The 19,265-nt window shown below is 47.4% G+C and overlaps 1 protein-coding gene across 1 annotated transcript; it reads right to left on the bottom strand.

Annotated features, from left to right (window-relative positions):
* Positions 1-239: 239 nt before the first annotated feature.
* Positions 240-18,323, bottom strand: RETSAT (retinol saturase). The gene is made up of 11 exons (XM_077305856.1): positions 18,067-18,323; positions 14,362-14,544; positions 13,094-13,335; positions 11,869-12,070; positions 10,229-10,426; positions 8,590-8,709; positions 5,830-5,968; positions 3,747-3,856; positions 3,428-3,594; positions 2,113-2,272; positions 240-1,630 (listed from the first exon to the last, which is right to left on the bottom strand). The coding sequence occupies exons 1-11, from the start codon at positions 18,224-18,226 to the stop codon at positions 1,485-1,487; spliced, it is 1,827 nt and encodes a 608-aa protein (XP_077161971.1). The 5' UTR covers positions 18,227-18,323; the 3' UTR covers positions 240-1,484.
* Between the last annotated feature and the right edge of the window lie 942 nt (positions 18,324-19,265).

The raw sequence follows: 19,265 nt of genomic DNA, 5'->3' as shown, positions 1-19,265 counted from the left end.
GGGCATCAGCTTGGTCAACAGAATGTCTCAGGTTCAATACCGGGTATGAGGTAGTAAACGATTTAAAAGACCTCTACCAAAGACCCTGGAGGGCTACTGCCAGTCTGGGTAGACAATACTGACTGTGGTAATCAATGGTCTATTTCAGTGTAAGACCCATATCTGAAAGCAGGAGGAAAACTGACACCCAGGTCTCCTTTTGCCTTAGGTGCGAGATACTCTTGTAAGCAACGGCATGCTGGGTTTCAAAACAGCCTTTAATAGAGACCACTCCAGGAGGCAGAACATTACAAAATATTTCCTTTTCTTTCCTCTCCCCCCCCCTCCCAGCTGCCATGACCCATTTTTAGGCTTCTGTTCAACATTTTATGATTTTTAGATTTATGATGTTTATGCCCGGCTCAGTATTGAAAGAATTAATTCCAGTTTCTATATTGTTTCACAGCACTATTTATTTCAAAAACTCATTTTATACCGCCTGTCCAGGACAGCTACAAGTGCTGCAACTCAAAAGGCAGCATCTTATGCATGGTGAGAAGGAGAGATGTCTTGCAGGGCTACCTCACATTAGAGAAGCTCTTCCCTTGCAAAGGAACATTAGTTCAGGTTCACACTAGGGGTGTGCATTCAGCTCAGCTAAACCCCCCCCCAAAAAAAAGGAATTCTGACATAGCAGTATCCCCCCCCCCCCAGTTTTTGGCTGAATTGCAATTCTCCAGTTTGATTGGTGCCCCAAATTGCATAACATGGACAGATTCAACTTTTGAGTCTGGATTCCCAAATCAATTCAGCTTCATTTTATCCAATGGAGGTCTTAAAGTCTCTGGGAAATCTAGCCTATCTAGTCAGTGCTCTGATCGGGACACGGTTTTAAGGGAGAGGCACCAGATTTGATGTACAGCTTCTAGAACCCCTCCTTAAAAGAACTACCAACTTTCAAAAAGATTGGACCAGGGGCCCAATTCTATGGGCACCCAAAGATGGCACCCCATCCTCCATTGTTTCCTATGTTGGAGAATAAGGGCAAGGCCATCCAAGCCCATCAAATGCCCCAGATAAATCTCAGCCATGAAAGTGAAGTGGGGGCATTTTTTCCAAGGCTTTCCCAGCAGAAGGAACAGTGCAATACTACCCAGCAGAACCAGTGCCACTGTGGCAGTGCCAACCCAGCAGGACCAAGGGGAGGGGGCATTTCTGCAGGGACAGCCGAACCTGTGCAACGTACTTCAGCCCAGCAGCAGAACCCTGTGCCACCCTAACAGTGCCCCACAGTAGAACTCAGTGCCCCATTGTGGCAAATGCCAGCTCAATAGGACCACTGCGCAGAATCACAATCTTGGGCACTTTCTGATTTCTGTATCCCCTTCACATCTTTACTTTGTCTTCTAAAAAGCATATCTTAAAAAAAAAAAATCTCTCCCCTCTGCCCAAAAGATTTTCAGAATTGTCTGCACAGGAGTGAGGCTCTTTCAGCCATTAAAGGGTCAGTTTTTCTTTTTGGAGTTATTGACTTTGATTTTGCGGTGCAACTGGAAAAGGTTGATGTAGACGTTGCGTTGCAGGACGGCAGAAGCACAGAGCAGGGCACTATGCAGGGCTCCCATAAAGCCTCCGATGAGAACATCTTGACCTGGGAGACAAAGGCAGATGTGTTTTAGTCTTTGCTGTACCCTCTTTCACTGCCCTGCTCAACCTCCCTGGCTCCTGATCAGAGTTCTATGCACGTATGTCACGGACAGCAGTGAAGAGCCATGCAGATCCCTAGACACATTCAGGATTAAAAAGGTAAGGGTATCCCCTGTGCAAGCAGCGAGTCATGTCTGACCCTTGGGGTGACGCCCTCTAGCGTTTTCTTGGCAGACTCAATACAGAGTGGTTTGCCAGGGCCTTCCCCAGTCATCACCGTTTACCCCCCAGCAAGCTGGGTACTCATTTTACCAACCTCAGAAGGCTGGAAGGCTGAGTCAACCTTGAGCTGGCTGCTGGGATCGAACTCCCAGCCCCTTGGGCAGAGTTTCAGACAGCATGTCACCTGCCTTACCACCCCGTGCCACAAGAGGCACCATAAAATGGAGCAGGCTGCAAATTAGAATGGATGGAAAAGCAACACACCCGTCAGGTAGAGGTTCGGGACGGCGGTCCGAGGTCTGATGGCAGCGATGACTTCAGCCTGCATGCGAGATAAGCACTGGTCTGCCCCATAGAACTCTCCCTGTGGAGCAGCTATGTAATGCTTGTTGGAAAGAGGAGTCCCTGCAGAGACATACTCAACCTGTTGAGAGAGGAAGTGGTGACTGAGGGAGGTCGGCACAGAAAGTGTTCTTCGTGGATATCAGAAAACGAAAGCCCTGCTAAGGTCACCCACCATCCTTATGGAAGCCAGCCTGGTGTCTGCTAGGAGCAGAGCCATCTCAGCAAAGGCCTCAGGATGCCTGTTTAGTATCTGTGCTTGTTTCTTTTTTGCAAGCAGGTGAAATGTGTTCACTAGGTCAGAGAGCCAAAATTGGCAGCCCGGGGCTTGAAAGGCTGGATTTTGGTCTTGCTACTGGCTGCCTTGAGCTGTGTGCAGCTTTGTAAACAGCGGCTGAATGGAGGGTAAATGCATACACAGAGAAAGGAAGTCAGAATCCTACCTATGGGGTATGTTCCAGCCAGGGACCTTTAACAGGCTCCTAACTCCTACTCACGATAGTGTCGGAGTGTGGCTGTGTTGTTCTGCAGGAGAACACCTAGATTTGAGTCCAGGAGAACCTTCAAGACCAACAAGATTTTAGGGGTATAAGCTTTTGACTCTGCTTTGACTCCCGAAAGCTTAGGCCCCTGACCCCTACTCGAGCTCTTCTCCCAATTATCAGTGGATTATTATAATCACCCATTCAGTCTTTGGAATATTTATACGTCACCTCTCCAGAGTACCTGCTCCAAAGCAGATCACAAACCAAAACATAAAAATTGAAAAAAATCGAACCGCCATTTAAACCTCTGGCTGGAGGACAAAGCATGGCAGCTTGGAATAATTCTCACAATCTACTCAGGCTCAGAGTAGAATGTATCCTACATGTTCCGTATAAGTTGTGGGCTACCACAAGGCTTCAGAGATACGATAAAAACTTGTATTCTCAAAGCTCATATCAGATTCCTAGACAGACCTGAAGCAGTAAAATCATCTGACTGCTTTTTTAACAAAAATCTGATTGCTAGCAGAGGCCTTGCTTGTTTGAAGAGGATTACAGGAGGTCCAGAAATGGAGGACCAATCCTGAATTCCAGCTAATTTCATCTCTTGATTCCACTGGTGGGGAAATTGAGGGATTTGGGCCCAAGAACCGCTGGTTCCATTGGGCTATACTGTGCCAGTTGAGCCGACAGATTGAATTCCGCTGTGGAGAGTTTGTGATTGATGCCAAAACTTAACAACGTCCCCTTGCCTTGTCTTTTACTTCAGGATAAATCCCGTAAACGACTTCCATCATCGCCTCCACAAAAGTATTTTTAAGCTCCTCGTACTCCGCTGCCCTCTTGGAGACTTGCTCTTCCTTCCACTCCTCAAACCACTCGTATCTGGCCACTGTCAGGATGATCAGGGTAGATTTGCCTGGAAAGACAGGGCAAGGAGGAGTTCACTTGCACATGGCTGCCATGAGGGGGCGCTTTGGCAGGGGGAGACCGGAGAGAGGGGGACCTGAGCCCTTTGCCACCCCCTCCACCGACAAACCCCGTCTGTGATTCCAACTGGCCACCTTGTACCTGGGTGCTTCTTCTCCCAAAGGGGGTCCTTAGCTGACGGAGAGGACACATAGACAAAAGGAACAATCTTTGCAGCAGTTTCTCTTGATGAATTAATGTACGATATGAACCTGTGGAGAAAATGAAAAGACTTCCCCATGAGTTTGGGCAAAAAAAGAGAGAGAGAAGCCTTTCTTTTTATACTATTATTTGTAAACTTGGGGGAGCAGCAGGTGCACAGTGCCACGCCAAGGGGGAGTCCCAGCCATGGCAGCCGCTGGAGAGCACCAAAGGTGAGCCGGTGGCAGAGCAGCCCCCAAGAAATCAGCCTGAGAGGAGGACGACAAGGAGGAGCCATGGCCCAGTACCATCCACGGACCGGTCCCGGTCCCTGGACCGAGGGTTGGGGACCACTGCCTTAGAGTGACTGTGCTCCAGAAGCCCTAACTTCTCTCAGCAGAGATTTGGAGGTCCTCAAATTAACCATGTTCATTTGGGAAATACCAACTTAAGTAAAGGCAGTGAGCAAGTAATCCTGAGCTTGCTTAGGCAACACCCCTCTCTCAGTGCACCCTCTAAAGCAGGGATCCCTGTCCTTTCTGAGCCGGTGGGCACCTTTAGAATTTTGAGATGGGGTGGTGAACACCACCCCAAAAAGGCTGCCACAGGAGAAGGAACCAAGACCTCCCTCCTCACAATAAAAATCTAACTAAATAAATTGGGGGACTCTGCTCTAAAATGTTTAGAACAAAAATCGAGTCTTTCGTCTGTCTGGGGATCTTGGGAGAAGAAGATAATGGCATGCATCAGAAATTGCTTCCACACACATTAAGGCATCTGGAGCTATTTTTAGCTTTGCTGTTTGCTGCCTTGAACCGTTTCATAGACAAAACAGATATTCTGCAGGAGTGCTTTTGTGCATTCAGGACCATCAGCACACCGATCTGATCAGTATATTTTCCAAGCATGAAACCTCCTCGGGAGCTCAACAATAATAAATTACACCAGGAGCAGGAGAAAGATATTCAGGCTTTCGAAAGCATGCAGTTGTGCAGCACGCACAGTTTCCTGTGTAACTTCTGAAGCCAAAACAAGTCGAGTTCAGCCCTGATCTATAGAACAAGCATGCTTATGTCAACAGGGAAGTGGAAAAAGGTGCTGTGTTTGGTGCCACTACAAAGCTAGCGGAGCATTAAGGTTGCTTTTCATTGATATGAGAATATGGAGCTAAGAGGAACAAAGTGAATATTAGTGACCTCTGCTGTCTGGTGTCAAGATTGCAGCTACTTCATAGAATCATAGAGCTGGAAAGTGCAATAAAAGCAATCTAGTCCAACCCCCTGCTCAATGCCTACAGGATAAGTATCTGTCCAGCTGTTTGAAGGGGGAGCTCACCACCTCCTGAGGTAGCTGATTCCACAGCTGAACTACTCTGTGAAAAAATGTTTCTTGATACCTAGCTGGTACTGTTCTATAAGTAGTTTTGTCCGTGTCCTTTTGAAATGAGGCCTCCAGAACTGCACACAGTCCTCCAGGTGGAGTCTGTCCAATGTGGTATACTGTGGGATTGACATCTTGCAATTTTTATGTGATGCCCCTGCTGATGCAGCCCAAGATTGCATCCGTCTTCTGTATTGCTGCATCACACTGTCTGCTCGTATTTAGCTTACAGGCCATAAGTGCTCCAAGATCTCATCCACACACACTGCTACCCAGAAGTGTATCTCCCACCCACTATGCACATTTCTCATTTTTCTGACCCAGATGAAGATTCTCCTTATTGAATTGCATCTTGTTCTCATTTGTCCACTTTTCCAGCATGTTCAGATCTCACTGAATATATCTAACTTCTGTTCACTACTCCTCCCAACTTGGTGTCATCTGCAGATTTAATGAGGAGTTCCTCTAGTCACCATTGCTCCAATAGTGGCCTGAGAGATTTTATTGCCCCATCCCCCATATCAGGACATCATTTCAAATTTCCTGGTGATTTCCACAGAGGTAATTTTTGGAAAAAGCTGGCTAGATCCTACTGCTGACCTTCTCCAAAGCGCAGCCAGCAGGAGGAAGTGTCCTCCACACCAAAAGCAAAACTACAGCTTACGCTTCATCCAAGTTGTTCTGCCTGTAGACATAGTGGTTCTTAGCTTCCAGTCCCAATTCCTCCTTGGAGCCTCTGAGTCCTATGAAGACACTGAACCCTCCGACCCCATGCTGCACCATGGACAGCTGCCTCTGAATACCTGCAAGAAGGAAGAGGACACTTAAAAAAAACAACTCCCCCAAACCACCAATGTCTATGGGCAGCACAGGAACTCTGCAAGCAAAATGCGGATCCAAAGCAATGGCAACTTGCATTGCAAGCAAGGCAACAAATCTGGAACAAAATACATTTCTTAAGTCAGGCAGATGGAAATCATTGTACCTGGCAAGCACAACAAGGGGCATTCAAAGGAGCTAAAAGTACAGAGTGGTAAAGCAGTTTGCCAGGCACAATGCTTGAGAGAACAAGAAAATTCCTTAAAAAAACTGGTGGATACCAGGAAAGGTGTTGATGCCCAGGGAATCCATTCTGTGGACCCTTATGTAAGAGAGTCCAGCCAACTGCTCCCAATAAGCAGGTTTTGTTGTTTAAAATCTCTTTAATGAAGAAGTCAATGATGCTTACATCTCAAAACCTTTGCTAAGACTGACTTCCCGGAATCCATTACTCTGTATTCACCTCCAACCCCTTAGCTCCCCCAACCTGTCCATTTGGGCATGAAACTATTCAGATGCCATGCTGCCAGAGCCAGCTAGAAAGACACAACCAATGTCTCCTGCCCCAAGGTGGAAGAGAGACGCATCAAAGTAACATCGCCGGAATTCCTGAGCACTAACTACAGTACAATAAAATGGCCACAAATCACACATAAGGTAATCAGTTACACAGCATGAAAAGCTAAGAGATTAACAAATGGCAAAAGCAGGAATACATGGTTCTGGCATGAAGGGAAATGTGAGCATCACTCACAAATTTCAAGTTCCCCTTTCAGAAAATCATATTTTCCCACTCCTGGTATAATATTCAAAGATTCCTGCTCCAGTTTCACCTTTATGTCTGAAACCACCACCATCTTGTAGTTCAGAATAATCTCCCACTGCTTCCACAGAAACGAGAGCTCTCAGGCTTCAATTCCAGTTCCAATTCAACCAGAACCATTTCTTTCATGGGGAAAGGATAGTCCCTGGCATAGCCTGCTGAAAGGGAATTTATCTGAGGGTGAATGGGGTTCTTCCCACGAGAGTTCAGGTTTCCCCATCATCTGCAGTTGACCACAATGTCTTCAGCAAGTCTGCAAACCCTTCAAAGTTAACCAGGAGTTCATTACAGACCCGTGTTCTCATGCAAACCCCAACCGCCAATATGTGTGCCAAAAGTAACTTCATCTGGAAAGATAGCCAAGGCCTCTTATTGCTCATCACAAATAAGGTCCTGCAGAACGTGCCAGGAAAGACCTTGCATAGCTCCATGCATATGTGTTTTGTTTGCATGCATGCTCCCAAGATTCTGTGCCTCAAGGCCTATGGGGACTAATGAGTCCAGAGAAAACAAGAAGCAGTCTGCCTGAATAAGCTCTGGCCGCTTTCCTGCTAAGGCACGCCCCCACCATGGCGGCAGCAAATGACATGTGAACAGGAGGAAATGGCGTGCACATGCCCCATCCACACACTGCTTGCTGCTTTCCCTACCTCCTCACTTCCGGCCCACCCCCTTTCCCTCCACCACATCCGTACACAAGTACTGATTCAATATCATCAGGAACAGTCTGAGAGCTCAGGTTTCTTGTGGTACTATGTAGGGCTCATGCTCTAATCAGCTTTTCATTGAGGAGCTGTGTCAAATTTTAGTCATGGCAAGATGGAGCCTATTCTGGAGAGCAATCTGTCCTTTACAGCAGCGGTCCTCAATACCCGGTCCATGGACTGGTAGGGGTCTGTGGATCAGTCGGTACCGGGCCGCGGCTCCTCGTCTTCCTCCCCGGCTCACCTTTGGTGCTCTTTAGCAGCCGCCGTGGCTGGGGCTCCCCCTCAGCGTGGCACTGCACAGCTGCTCCTGGCAGCGCCCCCCAGTGGGCAGCGGGAAGTCAGAGGCACCAGCGGGAAAGCAAGCGCAGCAGGGGCTCAGGCAGCGGCGACGTCCCTCAGCAAAAGACTACCCCCCCCCCCGGGCCTCAGTAAAATTGTCAAGCGTTGACCGGTCCCCGGTGATAAAAAGGTTGGGGACCACTGCTTTACAGTGATCCAAGCTTAAATTAAACTGCAAGACAGGGCTTCGATACAACCAAATTAATCCTTAGAAGAATGCAGGCCAAAGATCAGAAGGATCTAGAAAAATTCAGTGACACAACGAAGGGGCTTAGGAGTCACAGGGGTCACACTGGATTATCAGACAAAGAGTTTGCAGAGCACTCCTGTGGCTAAGGTGGCTAATGTGAACCCAGGACATGATTGGGATTAAGAGTTGGCAGCGCAGTTTTTTGTCTGTGGCATGATGGAGAGAATTACTGGAAACTGCACACCCATATTTCAAAGGAGAAGGTTCGCAAAGAAGAGAGTGTTAGGGCTAGGGAAGAGTTAGAGTGATAGTTAGGAAAGACCACAGAAAGTATAAACATTTTTACACTGTTTTACATGCCTCTACAGCAAGGGTAGTCAAACTGCGGCCCTCCAGATGTCCATGGACTACAATTCCCAGGAGCCCTCTGCCAGCATTCGCTGGCAGGGGCTTCTGGGAATTGTAGTCCATGGACATCTGGAGGGCCGCAGTCTGACTACCCCTGCTCTACAGTGTGGAAACACCGGTTGTTCTGTTGCCTCTTACCTGGCAAAGTTCGTAGCTTCTCTGGCAAGAGCCGCTCGTAGGTGTTGAAGATCCCAGCATCCGAAATCACAACAGGAGCAAATATATTCATGGTGTCCTGCCCTTTCTTGACACTTACACCTGGGAGAGGCAAAACAAGACCTAAATGAGCAAAAGCCCTCTTCTATGTTCTTGAACAAACAGCCAGCTTAGAGTTGAAGCCAATGGATGAATATTTCCGTCATGGTACAAAGCGTTGCAAGGATTAATGTGGTCTTTTAGGAGGGCTGTGGCTCAGTGGCATAGCACCTGCTTGGCATGAGGAAGATCCCAGGTTCAATCCCCAGCGTCTCCAGCTAAAAAGTTCAGATGGTAGGTGATGGGGAACACCTCCTCCTGAGACCCTGGAATGCTTCTGCCAGTCTGAGCAGCCAATACTGATTTGAGGGAACCAAAGTAGAAGGCAAGCTTCATGTTTTCATGTACCAACCTTGTAGGGTAGGCAGAGGTTTTGGGCAAACTGCAGATGTGTGTGTGTGTGGGGGGGGGTTGGTGGCTGGTGATGGACTAAAGAGCAGGCAGGCCACACAGCATGGCTGGGAGAGGATCCCAACTGGAGTCACTTTGGCCCATTCTGAGCCCTCCACACCAGACCACTACATACAATTGTGCATGTGTATCAACAGAACCAGTCTCATGCTAACGATCAGGCTGGCAGCGTGTTAGTAGATACAGCATGCTGATCAGCATTGCAGAAAATCCCTCAGCAGCTAGGGGAAGCTTAATGTAATTAATGCAACAGCTTAGATAGATAACCCAGTTAAATGCCTTCCAGGAAATTCAATGTGGTCAAAAAAGCACTGGCAGAATAAATTATTTTGTTGAGTTGCAGAGAGGCAAAGCACTCTCCCTTTGACCCCCTGCACCAACCTGTTCAAATCCTATATGAGGCAAAAGACAGTATTGCACAAATGTACAGATCTTGTATCCATGCATCTTTAGGGGAGGTGCACTTCATGGAACACTACGAGGCAAGGAAGTGTGGAGAATCTAAGATTTCCGCAAGTTTCTCTTATCAGTCCCTTCAAATGCCAAAAACCTTATGGAAGCATAACGAGCAACATTGCCAATTGTACTCTTGTCTCATTTATGGGCTCTGTTTAATCTTCTTTTGTCCATACCTTATCAGCAGAAAACACTTTTGTCCATTTGTCTACTGACTATTTGCCAACTGCAGCACCTCAAGCAGGAGGAATCTCCCACATGGCACTACACCTGTTTTGGAACACCAAAGGAGTGTTTTATAGTGTACGCCTGAGGATGTGTCCTTTATGTGTGCCATTTTTAAAAATCAAGCAGCATACATGCATCAAAGATTTTCTTAGTCCATACTTGTAAAAGGATTTTGTTGATTCTTCATATTGTGCATAAGACAGGTTTGCTGCATATTACTGTATAGTTCTTTCCTTGTTTGTTATTGGATATTTATCATCATACACTGATATAATTTTGTTGTGCATTTTTGATCTTACTCTATAATTTTCACAGTGTTGTCCTCTGTGCACAGAGCTTTACTGAAAGAAGCCATAAGGAACATGCCCCAGTTTCAACCTTGCACATAACCTTAAGAGGAGCTCTCTCAGATGCAAGTCTAACTCACCACAGGCTTTCCCTTGGGAGTCCACCAAAATGCTCTGGACAGGTGCCTTGGTCAGGACGGCCCCTCCAGCCCGTTCAATGATGGGGATGGAGTGGAATGGAATCTCACTGGCTCCCCCTTGAGGATACCAGGCGCCTCTCAAGTAGTGATCGTAAATGATGGCATGCAGAGGGAAGCTGGACTCTCTCGGACTCACTCCTGTAAAATAAAGAGGGGAAAGGAAGAGTGGGGAGGGGCATCACAGCATAAGTGCCGCTCAGCAAGAGAAGTCTTCCAACCCTCCCAGCCTAAGAACACGACCCATCCAGACCTTGCAAGCAGATTCTATTGGCCCACATCAGTGATTTGGAACCAGGGTGAAACTTAATTGGAATATTCTAGTACGCAAACACACACCCTTTCATTCTTCTCATAAGGTCTGAATGGAAGCAATAAGAGAAAGACTCCATTCAGAATTTTCCAGAGCACTTCTTGCAGACATATCGCAAAGCAACAGTTCTGCTGCATGCAAGATCACAAAGCATGTGTTTTACACAGTCGAACTGCAAACTACAGGGGGTGTTTGGCTATTACTGCCCTGTGCCATCTCCCCCCTACTCTGCTATTAACACAGCCAAATCTCAACATGAGGTAATGTTATGTCATGTCTCCCTGTCCCTTCTAGCGGCAGCCAATGAGCCATTTAACTGTACAGTTGCCAAGGGAAAAGGAAAGCGAAATCCTTGGCAGAAAGAAAAAGAAAGGAAAGCAAAAGCCTTTACTTCCACCTGCCATTATGGAAGCCCTGCACCTTTAGAGAAAGGGAACTCAACAGATATTGCAGGAGGTCCCGGGGCCTTTTTTACACGGAAGTGAGGCACAAAGAGCTAGAACAGAGAAAAACAGAGAGATTGAACAGTGTGTACATCTAAAGACAAAATCTCAAGAGTCTTGTTTAACCGGCCAGAACTCCAACACTAGAACCTGACACATCGGAACAAAAGCTCTTCTTGCATGCTCCCCCCCCCCAACCCTTCTACATGGGTCACAACACCTCTGCCAAGGGGACATGCATCTCTGCCCTTAAGACAGTGACACCCCTTTGCTGTGCAGCCTGCCCACCCCAGCATCTTATCACCATGGTCAACATCATGGCCGAGAGCGTCCATTTCAGGTTAGCCATTAGAGCTTCAAAACTAAAAATAGTATAGGGCTCTAGAAGGGGATGCATTCAGAACTTGGCTGGAGAAAAGAGGCAAGGAGGCTGGAGAACCACATGCAAGGTTGAGCAGTTTTTATTAGATCTTTTCGATCCCTACGTGTTTTGCTATAGGCTTTGTTAGGGGATCTTACAAAGAAACTTTGCAGTGCACTTAACCCATCGCCCTTCACACCAGCTACGTTTTCCCAGCCAGAGCACTGAGCCAAACAGTGCAAAGTACCCCGTCCCTCCACCCTCTTTCTCCCCTCTAGATGTTAGATCTGGCTCACAAGAGAAACAAGACTTTTTTTTGTCAAAGAGCTTTAATCAGATTAAAGGAAAGGAAAGAAACCATGCGTTTATTTGTATGTAATGTGTTAGCTAAAAGGAAAAGGCTGTGAGAGCAATTCCCTCTCAACCCCACCCCCCATGCAAGTGGGAATCAGTCCGAGTCACCTACCATAGGTAGGGAAGATGTAGCTGAACACTGCTTTCAAATCCGCATTTCTTGTGAGCCCAGAAACAACTTCGGAAACACTTTTGGATGCCATCCTATAGAATGGAGAGATCAAGCTCAGCAAGCCAGCAGAGTGCAGAAACCTGACCAAGGGCACTGGAAGCATTTTCACTAAAGTGATGTGGCTATTTCCTCTGGTAGTTTTCTGCAGAAGGAGAGGGGAGGAAGTTAAGAGTTTTACACACGTCTCCAAGATGCGGCCACAGATTTCGGTGTTCTGAGCATAAGACAAGGAATGTTGATATTCATCTTCAGGAAGAAGCTGTGGGTTTTAATACACTCAATCGAGTGTCATACCGAATTGTCAAAGAGGCATGACCAAATCCTGTACTGAATGTTAATGTTCCAGATTTATCTGGCACGTATGACTCCTTCCTTCCCGCTCAGACCAGTCTTGATGCCAAAAGCAACCATGAACTCCTTTGGCTTAAAATATCAATGCTGTCTCAAGCTACTTTACATTTCCACATTTCTTGTATGGAAGAAAGGGATCCTTTAGTGCAGGGGTAGTCAACCTGTGGCACTCCAGATGTTCATGGACTACAGTTCCCATGAGCCCCTGCCAGCGTTTTCTGGAAGGGGCTCATGGGAATTGTAGTCCATGAACATCTGGAGGACCACAGGTTGACTACCCCTGCTTTAGCGTATAAACATTTAGGTTGTGATAGTTTTCTATGGCAAGATGCTCTGGGAGCTAATCTGGCCCAGAAGTGGGACATAAGTAATATAGGAGCATAAATAATAGTAGGCCTATGGGATCAGACCAGAAAAGCTATCTTAGCTCAGGATGAGCCAACCAGACCCCTTGGAAGGCCTACAAGTGAGGATGCAAACCAAAATCAATACCTTTGCTGTCCTTTTGAAAATGACTGAAAGTAGTATATTGTCTCTGAACATAAAAGTTATATTTAGTAAGAGCCAGCCTGGGACAGGGGTTGTCCCCTGTACTTAAACTAGGACCTTGGGGATCTGTTCTCCACTTTTACTGGGTGACTTTGGGATACATGTGCTCTCTAAACATAACCTACGTCTCAGAGGGTGATGGTTGTCATGACTGGGAGATTGGGAGAATAACTTAGGATCCCCGTTGGGGGAAAATAAGAGGGGTATAAAGAAAATGGGGGGGGGGGAGACTGTTCTACCAAGGCAGCTTAGAAAGGATTATTACCTTTACAAGCATCATGAATTTGTCAATAGCAACAGTTTCATCCGGAAACTCTTTCTTCAAGCCGTTAACGTGTTCCTTCTGCCCGCTGTACATGCAATACTTCTTGCCGTTTTCGGGATCTCCCAGAATGACCACATCGTAGGGAGAGTCCATCTTTGCCCACTGGAGTTGTCCATCCGTGAGTTGGTCAACAATTGTACGTGAAATAGAATTCTCATCCATATCCCCGATATAATGGATACCTGGAAGGAAACGTTATAATGGAAGACCACCTATACCTTGGAGAAACCAGTGTCCTCATTCCTGAATATCTATGTAAGTGTCTTTAAGGAAATATTCATGCATAATTTAATTGGTACATCCAATGATCTGTAGGTTGTACTGAAAAACAAAACCTCTGTGAAGTTATCAAGTTCTCTTTTGTTAGACCTGGAGCAAAATGTCTGGTCTCTTTACTAGATACCTTAGTAGCTAAGAATAGGAAGTTGAAGCTTTTCGTGGAATGGAGATAAGTGATATCCCATTAAGTCTTTATTAGATGGAGTAGACATCCCCCCCTCCCCAGAGGTTGGCAACCCAAGACCAGGAGGAAGGACAGGGCTTCCTGGATAGAGTTATAAAGCCCAAGAGGGGGAAAAAATACAGAAAAATGTGGTTCCGCCATTCTTCCATTTCCTACAAGTCCTTTCCCTCCCATAGGAATTTAAAAAAATCTTTATAATTTCTTTTGCTTTGTTTTGGAGTGAGTAAAATTACTTTAAAGGGAAGTTTTACTCATGCAAAATGTGCTGTAGACACCACAACAGATTCCCAAGGGCATGCTTTCTGTTTAAGAGCGGAAGTAGATGTTATGGCAGCCATGCTGTTTTTGAGAGGATTTTGCCCATTGAAAAATGCTGCAAGGGCTTGATCCTGATGGAGCCCGCAGCACAGAAGGAACCAGGAGAACTTGTATCCACCCACCACGCCTTTTCAAAGCAAGACCTCCCAGTCCCCCTTCACAGCATTTTTCAATGGCCAACAGCTTTTCTAGAATGGGGCAAGGAACCGTGCCCCCCTTTGGCTCTGAGTGGATGGAGCAACAATTAATACACCATAACACAGCAACAAAAATGTATTGGCCCGAAAGTAAGATAGAGTTCTGACAGAAGTTATCTAAGCGCATGCCTTCATCAGAAACTCCAGCAGCTGAGTAGGGATTAGAAACCTGGGCTTTTATCTAAGGTTTCTTCTTCTGCCCACAAGGTAGCTTGCTTGGGTGGACTTACCTACGTCAAACTCAAAGCCCTTCTTACTGAAAGTGTGGCAGCAGCCCCCTGCCTTCCCATGCTTCTCCAGGACCAGCACACGCTGGCCGGCTTTGGAGAGGACCACCGCTGCAGCCAGGCCTCCATAGCCACTCCCGATGACAATGGCATCCAAGCGGTCAGGAACCCTGTCCTGGGAGAATGCTGGAATGCAAAAAACAAAGGCCACCATCAGCATCATAATTCCTGGTTTGGCCAATCTAGCATGTCGTAACAGGCCCAGGACCTGCCTTGAAGCACAGCTTGTAACATGGGAGCCACTTCCTTATCAATGGTGAGGACCTACACTGTGGTTCAGTGGCAGAGCGCCTGCTTGGCATGCAGAAGGTCTCAGGTTCAATCCCTGGTATCTCCAGTTAAACCATCCAATCCAGGTGATTGGAAGACCTCTACCTGTGGACCTGGAGAACCGCTGCCAGTATGAGTGCAGAATACTGACTTTCAAGGGCCGAGGGTTTGATTCAGTATAAGGCACTTTCGGGTGTTCATTGGTCTCCCAACACCCCTTTTTAAAAATTACGTGCCAGTGATATAACCTGTTTAAAACCGGGCATACCAGTGTGTGCTAGAGGGGACTGCATCCTTGTGGCTCCTGAAGAGTCTGCTAGACCAGGGGTAGTCAACCTGTGGTCCTCCAGATGTCCATGGACTACAATTTCCATGAGTGTTTGCTGGCAGGGGCTCATGGGAATTGTAGTCCATGGACATCTGGAGGACCACAGGTTGACTACCCCTGTAGACAGCGGAGCTCCAGGCCAAAAAGGGCAATCCGATCTGCTGTCCCTGGAGAAGCAGGGACTCCAAACCCTTGCACAGATTGTCTGTCTGGGAAGAACAGTAGAGTAGTCACCTGTTCCTACAACCAAATGTCCCATGACGGGTTTGCAGATTCAGGGACCAGGCCTGGAATCTGCCTTGGAACAGTACTGAGAAAACCTGGAATATAAGAACCATTATACTCAGCCCACAAGCCAAACTGCACAATGGGATGGACCCTGCAGGAGCTCCCAAAAGAAAGCTCGCTCTTCTTCCTAGCAGCTCCCCCCCCCCCCAATGGCTGGGGGTACCCTTGTGAACCAGCAGAAAAGTTGGCTGCATTCAGCCCATCAGGGTTAGCTTCCATGAACCTGTTCCATTCACAGCAGAGCCTTCGACTGGCAAAGGAGGTTTTATTCCACCCTCAAAAGGTTCCTTGTGCTGGTAGTCAGTGGCAGAACAATTCAAAACGGTGTAAGCAGCTCTGCGGAACAGGACAGCGATTGCAAGACTCAGCAGGCAGCTTGTGAGATAAGGGTACAAATTCCGAGTTACTATTTAATTCCTCCACCCCACAGAGGTCACACTGGACTGATTTAATTAGGTTAAGACCAAGAACACACATGCCACTACTTAAAGGGGTGGTTTAAATCCTTCTTTTAAGAAGGAAGTAGCAAGTTTTTTTTTCTTATGTCAGAGGAGTTGCGACAGCTCCCATCTTATCATTTATTTGACCCTTTACCAGTTTTATGCTATCTTATCTCCGACCGAGTTCTGTCCCTGTCCTGCCTGCCTGAGCTTGCAGCTCGATCAAAGTCTTCAGCCAAGCCCACAACTAAGTAAGAATTATGCCCAGCGTGTTTGCTGACCAAAGTCCATATGGGGCACTTTCACACGGACTAAATAATGCACTTTCAATTCACTTTGCAACTGCATAAAATGGCAAAATCCACTTGCAAGCAGATGCTGGAGTGGATCGGAACTGCGTTATTAAGCGTTATTCAGCACGCATGAAAGTGCACAGGTGTCCTATTGCGCCATCTCGACCGGAGGTGGGATGAGCATCTAAACGCTGGCAGTAATACCTGGTACAGTACAAGCCTTTGTCTGTATCAGTGTCCCAGAAAGCCTTTTGAGACTGCAGGCACCCACAAGTACCACGCTGGGGATCCCCGGTCTAGATTATCACCGTAATCCCGAGAACAACCCTGCGAGGTATGCCGGCGTTATTATCCTGACTCTGCAAAAAGGGACTGGAGCTAAGAGAGAACAGCTTGTCCATGGCCAGCGAGTGGGTTTCTATCAAAGAAGGGACTTGAACCAACGGCTTCCTAGCATCTGCACAGCTGTGTTCTTTGGGATACGGAAGACGTGCCTCAGAACAGCCTATTAATCAGCAGCTACAGACTTCATGTGATAGTTCTAGAGTTCTGTAGTTCCAGATGTCCATGGACTACAATTCCCACGAGCCCCTGCCAGCAAATGCTCATAGGAATTGTAGTCCATGGACATCTGGAGGACCACAGGTTGACTACCCCTGTTCTAGAGCACCAGAGACTGCCACAAAAAATATGCAAAGCACGAAGGGGAAAAATAGGCAAACACATCTTTTTCATCTTCTTTTATTTCTTCGTTGGGATTGGGATAACAGAACTAAGCTAGGGATTGCAATGTAACGTAATGAATGGTAGAACATAATTTAGAATGGGGATTTGAAATTTAATTCTCAGGCCTGAGGAGAGAACTTTGCACAGTTGGTCACCATACTTGGGTGGAGATGAATGAAGCATAGTGACAAGTTCTCTTTGAATTACTCTCAGGCTCCATAACTGGGAATGCATCTGTCCATTACTCTTTAATCTTGACATTTTTATTTCCTTTACTATGTTTCCCCCCCAGAGTTGAACCCGAATGAATGGTGACCCAATAAACTTAGCTTGTTATTTCTGTAAGGCCCTTGTATCTGGTAAACATCTTTATTATGCTACATGCTAACCCACGACCCACTCTTTACTTATATATGTGGTCTGAGAAGTGTGCTGTGCACACAAAAGTGTACACCTTGAAATAAAAAAACTTTGGGGGTCTTAAAGGTGCCCCTGGACTCAGACTTTGCTCTGCCACTTCAACATGGCTACTGACTTGAATATCTGACACAAAGATCACAATATTTAGCTGGTGCCCAATCTGAATCAAGGCAGCTACACTCATACACTCAGCTTTACCATATTCTGAAAAGCAGGAGAGAAGACATATTTCCCAGCCGACTACTTAAAACAAGTGATTACTCAGACAGATTGCCTTTAAAATCCCCTACTATTTAAGCTGCAATAATTAGAATCGTAGAGTTGGAAGGGGCCATAAAGGTCATCCTACCCAGTGCAGAATCTAAAGCAGGGGAGTCAAACTGCAGCCCTCCAGATGTCCATGGACTACAATTCCCATGAGCCCCTGCCAACAAACGCTGGCAGGGTCTCATGGGAATTGTTGTCCACCTGGAGGACCGCAGGTTGACTACCCCTGAATCTAAGCATCCATGATAAGGACCTGTCCAGTTGCTGCTCGGAGACAGCCGTTGAAAAGGAGCCCACCGTCTCCTTAGGCAGCCCATTCCTCTACTGTAGCCGATGAATCCCACCCCCCATATCCAGCCAATATCTTTCTACAAATAGCTTAAAGCCATTCATTGCAATTCCTTTCCTCGGCTGCCAACAGGAACCGCCATCAACTAGGAATATCCCTAACGTCGGAACCCCCAATTCTGCGCCCGATGGCAACCTCGAAGACCGGCCCAACTTCCTCCAAGCGGCGCGCTTCCCCGTGGCCGTCTAGTCGAGCCCATTTCCATCGGCCTCCTGCCTACCATCCGCAACGGGAGACGGCGCCCCTTGCCCCTTCCTCCGCGGCTACCTCGCTTGAGGACCCTGCTGCGCGCGTCCTTGTCGGTCACCAGAGGCGCGGGCGGGCGCGTGCAGTCTGCCGGGAAGGGGTTCGCAGAGCGGCGCCGTCCGCCGAGCACTTTGTAGAGCGCCAGGAGGAGCGCGCCGAGGGCGGCCAGGTACACCCACATGGCCCCTCCGCTCGCGGGCTACTCCGGCTGCCGGGCCCGGCGGCTCCCACGGCTCGCCCTGGGGCGCCCCCGCCTTTTAAAGGCGCAGGAGACCAGTTCCCACGCCTCTAACGGATTGCCTCGGTTACCCAGACACCCACAGACTGAGAGAGAGCTTCAAGTGGGTCGCCGTGTTGCTCTGAAGCAGCAGAACAAATTTAGAGTCCAGCGGAACTGTATACAGTTGTAGCTGAGGAAATGTGCGCGCGCCCACAGAAGCTCATACCTTGAATGCAAATTTGTTGGTCTAAAACAGGGGGAGTCAAACTGCGGCCCTCCAGATGTCCATGGACTACAATTCCCAGGAGCCCCTGCCAGCATTTGCTGGCAGGGGCTCATGGGAATTGTAGTCCATGGACATCTGGAGGGCCGCAGTTTGACTACCACTGATGCCGCTGGAGTCTAAATTTATTCTAACTTCCCCCCACACACACACCGATTTTCTCATTACAACCCTTTAGGCTAGGCAGGGAGACAGTGACTCTATGGGAACTATATTTGCATCAAGAGGCAGCCCAAACACATTCTCACTAGCAAAGAACGATGTTGCCCGGTTAAGGACTTCTTAATTGTTGGAGACTTTCATGGCCAGGGTCAGCTGGGTTTTCTGGGCTGTGTGGCCCTGGTCTGGTAGTTTTAATCCCTGACGTTTCGTTGGCATCTACAGAGATCGGATATGGCAAGATGGGAATCTCTCTGGGCCAACATTTGCCTTGACTGTCTCTGAGAATCATAGAATCATAGAGTTGGAAGGGGCCATACAGGCCATTTAGTCCAACCCCCTGCTCTACGCAGGATCAGCCCTAAGCATCCTAAAGCAATGCCAGCCTGGAAAGCCCACAACGGTCGTACTTCCTTAATCACAATGAGTATTGTTTTTTAATGTCAACCTAATTTTTTTCACTGCAGTTTTAAAATTAGCACTGCAGCCCCAGCAACAGCATTAATAATTTCATCATATTAATTACCCCATCGCAGGCGTACTATATTAGGTACGAAA

This window comes from Paroedura picta, chromosome 12 (assembly GCF_049243985.1).
Source record: "Paroedura picta isolate Pp20150507F chromosome 12, Ppicta_v3.0, whole genome shotgun sequence".
Classification (NCBI taxonomy): domain Eukaryota; kingdom Metazoa; phylum Chordata; class Lepidosauria; order Squamata; family Gekkonidae; genus Paroedura; species Paroedura picta.
Note: the sequence above shows the minus strand (reverse complement) of the source record. Positions and strands in the feature narration are given on the sequence as shown.

Excerpts from the sequence above, each read along its gene's own strand:
- RETSAT (XM_077305856.1), bottom strand. The coding sequence starts at position 18,226 with ATGTGGGTGTACCTGGCCGCCCTCGGCGCGCTCCTCCTGGCGCTCTAC. Across the intron at positions 8,710-10,228 it reads CTCCCAAGGGAAAGCCTGTG|GTGTAAGTGTCAAGAAAGGG; the intron begins GTGAGTTAGACT and ends TGCCTCTCCCAG. Across the intron at positions 5,969-8,589 it reads GAAGCTACGAACTTTGCCAG|GTATTCAGAGGCAGCTGTCC; the intron begins GTAAGAGGCAAC and ends TCCTTCTTGCAG.